Source organism: Lycium barbarum, chromosome 12, assembly GCF_019175385.1.
Source record: "Lycium barbarum isolate Lr01 chromosome 12, ASM1917538v2, whole genome shotgun sequence".
In the NCBI taxonomy this organism is placed as follows: Eukaryota; Viridiplantae; Streptophyta; class Magnoliopsida; order Solanales; family Solanaceae; genus Lycium; species Lycium barbarum.
Genome location: NC_083348.1, coordinates 86365336 through 86374094, shown reverse-complemented (window position 1 = coordinate 86374094; position 8759 = coordinate 86365336). Strand labels below are relative to the sequence as shown.

Sequence of the window (8759 nt, the reverse complement as noted above, 5' to 3'; positions counted from 1 at the left end):
AAAATTATAGTTTAGATTTATATTCACGAGCCAATAAAGTACGCGTCTTTTTTCATAAAGAAGATTCAACATGTTGCATCAAAGGGTCTAGAAGAGCCCGAGCTACATCTAGTTAAACCTTAATGAGATTTTTTACCATCTGCATTCTGATTACATCGACGTTGAAACTCTTCGTGTTGTAAACTTGATCTGTTGTAACTTATATCTATTGCGAAATTAAAAGGTTTATGATTCTTGAAATCTCTTAGTCTATCTGAGGTTCGCATCGGACCTTATTTTATTAAAATGTTGTTTTCAAGATGTATTGTTCTTGAATCTTTGGCTTTGGGGGATTGTTCTTTTATTGGTGAACTCACAATTAAAGGTTGGAATACGCTTAAAACTCTTTTGATTAGGGGTTGTAGTGACATAGATTTGGTCACTATTGATAATCCAAGTATTCGCACATGTCACTATGATGGTGAGATTAACAAAATCAAGTTTGTGGATCCAATGAGATTAGAAGACGTGATATTGGATTTTGGTACCACAAAGAGGCATCAACATATAAGTGAAAGGGATGATTTGATGGAAGTCTTAAAAAATGTGCAGACTCTCTCAATTAACAATGTTCTTCTTGAGGTAATCTAATGGTTCGTCTTTTTGATTTTTGTTTTGAAATTGACTTACATGTACTGACGATGTAAATGTTTTTTATATTTGATTTAGGGACTTTCTTCTAGATATGTGTATTTTGAGTACATAAATATGGAGTACTATCTTCCAAATTTGAAGGAACTTCAATTGGTGAGGCGTGAATTCAGCTTTGTCAACCCTTGGGATATTCATTTCTTTGTCAAGAAGTGTCCCCAAATTGAGAGACTCTTTCTAGATGTAAGCATATAAATTTCGACCTTTTAAATTCTTTCTAGCTATTTATTGTTTACTTAATTTTCTCGTCATTGTGAATTTTTTATTTATTTCTAATTTGGTAAATCACGAAAGAAGTTCCACTTTACACAAATTTCGCTCATTTCTCAGCGTAAAAAAATAAATTCTTCATAGGTTTAGTCATAAGATCCAGAAAATAAAAGTTATGGTAATTGAAACCATTAAAATATGGTATATTTAATGCCTTTCTCTTTAGATTTGATTATCAAAGACACAAATGCAAGTGATATCCATTTCTATTATAATTTCTCTATCGTACATTATTTTGATATTATCGCATGGTTTATGGATAAAATAAAAGAATACACTTAATTTAATAGTTCTTATTTGTGACATAATTAATAAAAAAAAAAAACTATGCAGTTTGGTGATCATGCAATGGAATCCGGAAGCTATTGGAATTTAGTTGCAAAGGAAAAATTTGAGAATTGCCAAACAGAATTTTCACAACTCAAGCTATTGAAGGTGAAAGGATTCAAGAAACTTGAGCTTGAAGAGAAATTGCTGAATTTTTTCTTGTTGCATGCAAGATTCCTAGAGTCATTGATTAAAGTTGAATCAAAGAATAATAATCTAGAAATTAAACTGAGTGATTTCATTACAGTTTCAAAGGTATCTACTAGTTCAACCTTTGGTCATTACAAGGATGAAAGTGGTGTATTTCCAAGGCATAAAGTTCCGTGAGTGCAGAATTATAAAAATAAAAAAAATAAAAAATCCTTATGCATTCACCCAAAAAAAAAAAATGTTATTGTTCTTTTACTACTTTTTTTTTTCTCTCCTTTTTTTGGTTGAAGAATTGATGGTGCAGTACCGTTGTTGTGGTGAGAATATGTAGTAGGGGCATAGTGGTGAATGTCATCATTTCCATCTCCATTGTTGTTCGCAGATAGATATATAGATTTTTTAGTCTTGAAATATTTAGATTAAATTTTAATTTTTAAATTTGAAATCTCACCTACAAACTATGTATTGAATGCGTGAATATCACAATTAATTGAGTTAATGGAGAGTTGTGGAAGCAAAAAACTAAGTACAATTCTGAAATTTATTTTTAAAGTTGTATTTATCATCGCGAAAGAAAAGTTTAGTATTTATTAGTTGTGAATACTCTACCCATAAAAAAATGTCATAAAATGCAAACACGAAGAAGGATATAGGGTCTTACAAGATTAGACAATAGCAAAAATAGGGATAGATCACATTGGACGGACAATACCAATAACATGCATATAAGACCATAAGGTGAAAAAAGATCGCTTGATAGATTTGATATATCCTATATATGTAAGCATTCAAATACACTAATCCATAGATATGAAATTACAATGACCAAAGGTGTTAATAATGGATAAGACAAGAAAAATTATCTTAAAATATCTACAATAGTTTAGAATTCATGCATACTTAACGGGAAAAAAACACAATGAAAAACATCACCCTCACAAACAATATTAGTTGGTATAAAGGCTGGGCACTTTCGATATTTGCATTGGTTTCGGCATTAGAGAATCCATGATAAATATATTAAGTATTGGTAAAACAAAATGGACCAAGTAGAGCAATAGATATTTAGGATTCATAAAATCGATTCAACTAGTAAGATATTCGAGATGTAGTTCGTTAATATTGTATAGCAATAAAAGGACATTGAAAAACTACTCTAGCATTTAATCTTGAATTGTTCCACATCTACACAATCAGATCTTTTGTCTTCTTTCCCCTGTTTTTATACACTATTACCTTACTAAGCATCCACATAATGAAAAGTTTATCCTGTTTTTGACAGATTATCCAAATCATTTACTTCAACTGCGTTGTAAAAAGTATCTCCAAATTTGATAATTCGGAAAGGGGCCAAATATACCCAGTACTATGAGAAAAGCTTTAAATATACTCCTTGTTATACTTTGAGTCCAAATATTCTCCTGTTATTATACTATTGGTTCAAATATACCCCTTCTCCGTTAAGTTTGTCCAAAGTGGACATCAAATCTACGTGGCACTGACGTTTGATGAGGTGAATGTCACATGGCATGCCACCTCAGCGCCTCTAACCATTTTACCTCTCCCTCTAGTTGTTCTTCCACCCTAAAATTTTCTTCTCATCCACCCCCATTACCGCCACCAGGGGCAGAGCTACAGTGTTAAAGTAGGGTTTGACCGAACTCAGTAACTTTTGCGTAGACCTTGTATTTGTATTAGAAAAATTTAGTAAAAAGATATTATTTTCTTGCAAACCCACATACACAAATAAATGAATAGTTCAATGGTAGAGGAGAGGCTAGTGAAGTTCTCTCTTTTTCCCTAGGTTCGACATGACCACCTCTTTAAATTCCAAGCAGATCCGCCTCCACCAGGCTTTGAATAAGTAAAGTGAGTGCTGTTTTTCCCCTCAAATTGCAAAGTGGGTCATATTTTGAGATGTTAAACACAATGTTTTTACTATCTACCCAACGTTGGGATTGAGACTTAGTAAATTTGTATTCTGTTATTGTTTTATCATTCGATTTTTAGCTTAGTTTGGCTAGTCCAAAAAAGACTTATCACTGAAGTATAAATTACTATTCTGATTGCCAACAACGAACCAAAAGAAGAAGCAATTACAGTTTTATTTTTTGCACATTAACAGTTTTTTCTGTAGATGCAAACGGAGCTCTAGTTGACATCACTGCAAAATCAGCTGCGTACTTGCCTGTAAGAGAGGCTTCACTTCACAATATCAAACATTTAGAGGGAGCCAGACTATTTCCTGCCTTATTCAAAGCCTGTTGGAGTCAGATCTGCTTAAAATTTGAAGAGGTAGTCATGGTGTCAGTCAATACTGTCTGATTGGTAAGAATTATTCATTCCCAGTCTCTGATCCAGAGAGAAAAAAAGAAGAAGATTATTCTCATTCTCAATCATAGTCTCACTAGCTAGGTGATGAAATTTTTCATTGTGCCTCAAACAACTAAACACAAGTTATGTGATGCTTGTCTATATGTATATATTAGATAAAAGTAATTTGCGGACTCCAAAGTATAAGATTTTGGGTCCACTGATTCGTGAAACATAAACAAGCCAGATGTGTCTATACTGATGCATGGAGAAAAAGAAGAAGCAGGAACATAAACAATGAAGAGGATATAACCAAGAGTTTCCAATAATTATGGGTTTTACTTCTTTGATTTGTCTTAAGTGGTGATTGTTTACCCTGGTTATGAATAAACAAACGTTGGTATAAAATATGATGTTTCATGAGTAGCCTATTTGCAAATGATATAATGTTGAAACTAGCAAGGAAGTCATTCATGAGTTTGCACTACGGAGAATGTATGCATATATGTATGAGTGACAAAATTAGCCCATGAAAACGTGACTCGCCTATGAGGACTTTGACTGCATTGTAAGATAACAGGAAATATCATTGATGCATAAAAGGAAGCAATCTATAATGTGCACCAGCTTGCATGCTTCCAAATTATTCACAGCCCAAAAGCAAGTTACATTACTAAACTGACAAATGATACATCCCAACCCTCTAGCTTTCTGTCTGAAAAGAAAGAATTCAATACCAGAGTCTGAAGTCCATTCATTATTTCAAAATGCAACATCACAACCACAAAAAATTCTGTCCAAGGCAGAAAATTCACATAAATAGGTCCAAGGGGCTCACACTTTATGGACACCTGAACTTGAAAACCTTTACCACTGGCATTAGCCCCCCAGCAATGCTTAACCCACTTTATAACCATTACTTGGTTCTTTTACTCCTTCAGCTATACATTCAATTATTACAATTTTTTTTGTGAAGAGCGTTCCACGCAATTGATGGGAAGTCCATTGCTATAATTCTGAGGAAATAGGACAGATGCAATCCCAATCAGAAGCAACAAAGACTTTCAAGGCCTCAACAATCAATTTTCCCGAGGCAACGAGATTTTTTTAAGATATGGATCGTCCTTGTACTTCAAGTACTGAGGAAGTTCGAGAGCTCTTTCTGCAATCTTCCTGTCCTCATGAATTTTTGCTATCAAGGTTTCGAGTGATGAAAAGTTGGCCTGTAACATCACAATTAGACGGTAATATCAGCAAGTGATATAAGAAAGAAAAAGCAAAAATAGAGTAACTAGGCCACAATACCTCCGGTCTTATGTAGCCCACAACAACTAGATGCAATTCCTCACCATAGAAGTCCTCATTGAAGTCATGAAGCAACCATGGTTCCTAAAAGTAAAGTTTTTGTCTATCAACAAACCCAAAAAAGCCAAGAATAAGGAAGGAGCATATGTCACGACAAACTTACAATTGTCTTCTCTGTGTTATTGAAGTAAGGATTCCAACCAATGCTCATGACCATCTTGTAAATACCTCGAGCTGATAATCCTGCCCATCCAAAATATACACCCGCTGGATGTTCTGAAAGAATGGCTGAATATCCTTCTGGGGATAAATTAGCTGAAAAAGTATTTGATACCATAAGAATAGAAAGGCACATCAACATGCTGAGTCATACTAGGCAAGAAACTAATCTTTAATGCCCCTACAACAATTGTAAGTGTTCGAACCCAAATAAAAATTTGGCATAAAATCAGAATCTCTGATATGACAGGCTCACAAGAAACTCCTCCAACAAACTTATGAGAAATTCTAACTGTCATTTTGAGCGAGAACACAGATAATGAGTCGAGCATTTATATTAGCCATGCAGCAGAAGGAAGAAAGAAGACAACATACCTGTGGGGATCCCAAGAACCTTTGAGCCACGCCCAAATCCCTTAATGACAGGACCACCAATACACCAAGGTTCTAAAGGCAGAGTACCTTCTATCCCTGTATATGCTTCCAGTCAAAATTTGGAAGAGAAATCAAGTCACTTCTCACAAGTAAAGCAGTCATGAAGACTTACTATCTTGAAATGCAGGGAGTCCCCACTTTTCCAGTTGCAAATCTAGAAGAGAATTGATCACTTCCTCAGCAGAAGTATAAAGATGAGACTGCTTTGCAAGAGATGGTACAGCAACTACTGCCATTCCAGCAGCCTTACCAGCAGTAACACCTGGTCTAACATATGTATCTGTGGAGTTACTTTCACTAAGTTATGAGATAAACAATTTACATCCAATTCAAAACTAATATGGACTTGGGAGAGAAAAGGGCCATATTCAGCCTAGAAAATGCAAAAGCGATGACAAGGAATTTTAAACCTCAATCCATGAAAAAGAAAATAAATCTAATAACTATGGAAATTATAGATTATGATGTCAAGAGGTTATTAGCTGTTATTCAGTCAACCATGCTGTTGCCAAGGGTCTACCGGAAACAGCCTCCCTACCTCCCAAGGTAGGGGTAAGGTCCGCGTACATTCTACCCTCCCCAAACCCCACTTTGTGGGATTTCACTGGGTATGTTGTTGTTGTTGTATGCTGTTGCCCATCTTAACATGTGTAAATTTGAGTTGAGCACGACAAATTCTAACAAAACCCTCAATGCTTCAGAGGAGAAAACCCAGCCCACTGATACCATTTTATTCTTCCTTCTTTTGGCCAGTTGTTAGATTTTCTAATCGCTACATAGGCTTTGAAGATAAAAACTCACATTGAATCTTCAATCACAAGAAAGCTGGATGGATCCATCTTGAGTCTTTTAGCTGCTTCAAGAAATCTGACAGAAGAAGATATACAAGAGTTAATTCACATCTACAATACCACATTATGAAACGAGGAGCGCAAAGCTAAACAATTCATCCGGTTTTACATTTCCGGAGATGGCTTTCCAGCTTTCACTTCGTCTCCTCCAACAATAGCTGAAAATGATTCTTTCCATCCTGAAACCAATAAAGACTATCCCAATCAAAGCACCAAGCATAAATGCTATCAAACGTGCTGAACTGACACAAAACACCTTATAATATGTGTTAAAACTTAAAACCGTACCTGGATGATGTAAAATTTTGGTCTCTATATTAGATCGTGAAGAATTTGAAGCCAATGCCATGGGTACACCATGATCCCTCAAATGGTTAATCAATCGATTGGCCCCTGGAAGAGCTTTGATATTGTGCCACCTATATCAAGTTTTATAACAAAGTTCCATAATTATACATCACAAGATCTCACAAACAATCAGACTAAGATTTGAGGAAAAGAGTCAGCCTACTAATATTTTAATGTGAATAATCTCCAATAGTTAATTCAATTTCAGTTAGTATAAGCTTAATAAATGAACAGAAAGGAAAAGGAAATGAAACTATGTTAAATTGCTGGTTTATTACTGGTCAGAGAGCAACGGGTAAAATTGTGAAAGAAATTCATCGATTGATAATGGGAGCCCATAATCTTCAACAACTGCAGCTGCAGCTTCTGTTGGGGTTTTTCCTACTATTTTAGGAGCTTCTCTGCCATCCCACTGCTTTCCATACTTAACTAAGAAACCCTTTAAAATCTCACTCACAACTCCATCTGTCAGAACAAAGAGGTCAAATTAACGTTGGAGAACATGAGACTAAAAAGAATCGCAAATGCACACAGGGAATACATTGGCAATATAAAGATTGATGCTATGCTGCAGTTTACTCTACAACAGAACGCCTAGGTCCAAATTTCTTTTGCACAGAAAGGACATCATACTTGTAAATCATTCATACTTTAGAGCCGGAGTGCATTTCAAATTTCTGCATCGAAGTTTAAAATAGCTGCCAACCCACTAAGAATAAAGGGACCTCGTATTAAGTACGTCCTTGGACAAGATAATTTGATTAGAGAATTTCAAAACGATAGAACAATTTCACTACAATCTAAACTTAGAATAAAGATCGCAACAGTCAAAAAAATGATTAGAGAATTTCAAAACGATAGAACAATTTTACCACAATCTACACTAAGAAAAAAAAAAATGAAACTGCGAATATCTTTATCCAATTTCAAATCTTTCTGGTCATTCCATATTTCTATCGGATAATGCAAAAATCGGAAGGAAACAAAAGGAACTCTAGCGTATGATTGTGAATATTAGAGTAGTGGTTCATATTTTGAGAACTAATACCATGAATGATTTTGGTGAATGGCCAAGAATATAGTTTGAGAAGTGTAAAGTCAAACAAGAAGAGCACTACTAACCTGTATTAAGAAGTGTACCATCCAAATCAAGGATGACACCAGAAACTAGCTTCTTCAAAGTTCGTTCAACAGACATGGAGAGCAATATCGATCACGCAGAAATAAAGACCTATGTTCACATTATGTGGATATGAGATATACTCGCGAAATAATAAAGCTAAATACATGAGATTAATTTTGAAATCAAACTTAGAGCATAAATCAATATACAAACATCTTTTAATCATGATTACAAAAGAATTAAAACTGCTATTACTTGGATTTCAATTTAAGTTTGCTGAAAAACTGTAGAAGTCCACTGTTTTGGCTTTTCACTCTCATGTTTAAAAGGAGAAACCAGACAATTCATTCTTCCATAGAGGGCTTAATTAGGACCAGTTTTGAGAAGTTCCTTATCGTACACAAATTTACACTACAAAACGGGGCGGGGGGAGGGGGAACATCCATAAAGCAATTGAGTAAAAATAAATAACTATGTCTAGGATAGGAAGAGAAGAAAACCTGGAGTAGGAGTAGGACTAACCGACTAAATTTGCTAGGGGCTCAGCATAAGCAAAGAGCCGATACAATTTGTTTGTTTCTTGTGTTGTGATTATAGAGAATGGGAGACTCGGAAATCAAAGTGTGTCATCAATGTCTTTATCCCGGTTGCACGGGTTAAAATTTCGGATCGTTTCACATTCTAATTTGGGCTCATTTCCTGCCCAGAAAAAGCCCACAAGTCCACTG

At 35.0% G+C, this 8759-nt stretch overlaps 2 protein-coding genes across 3 annotated transcripts; one reads left to right on the top strand and one right to left on the bottom strand.

The window, feature by feature from the left end:
• The first annotated feature begins 285 nt into the window (after positions 1 to 285).
• LOC132624591 (F-box protein At2g39490-like) lies at positions 286 to 1614 on the top strand. The gene is made up of 3 exons (XM_060339348.1): positions 286 to 621; positions 709 to 873; positions 1294 to 1614. Exons 1-3 carry the CDS (start codon positions 286 to 288, stop codon positions 1612 to 1614), a joined length of 822 nt encoding a protein of 273 aa, XP_060195331.1.
• Positions 1615 to 4458: 2844 nt separating this feature from the next.
• LOC132622454 (bifunctional riboflavin kinase/FMN phosphatase) lies at positions 4459 to 8701 on the bottom strand. 2 transcript variants are annotated; one of them, XM_060337059.1, is made up of 11 exons: positions 8554 to 8701; positions 8031 to 8139; positions 7187 to 7373; positions 6849 to 6979; positions 6670 to 6739; positions 6511 to 6576; positions 5822 to 5976; positions 5650 to 5745; positions 5219 to 5370; positions 5056 to 5139; positions 4459 to 4973 (listed from the first exon to the last, which is right to left on the bottom strand). In XM_060337059.1, exons 2-11 carry the CDS (start codon positions 8104 to 8106, stop codon positions 4830 to 4832), a joined length of 1161 nt encoding a protein of 386 aa, XP_060193042.1. In that variant the 5' UTR covers positions 8107 to 8139; positions 8554 to 8701; the 3' UTR covers positions 4459 to 4829. The 2 variants fall into 2 exon arrangements, with proteins under 2 accessions (XP_060193042.1, XP_060193041.1); XM_060337058.1 differs by having other exon boundaries at positions 8532 to 8683.
• Positions 8702 to 8759: the final 58 nt, after the last annotated feature.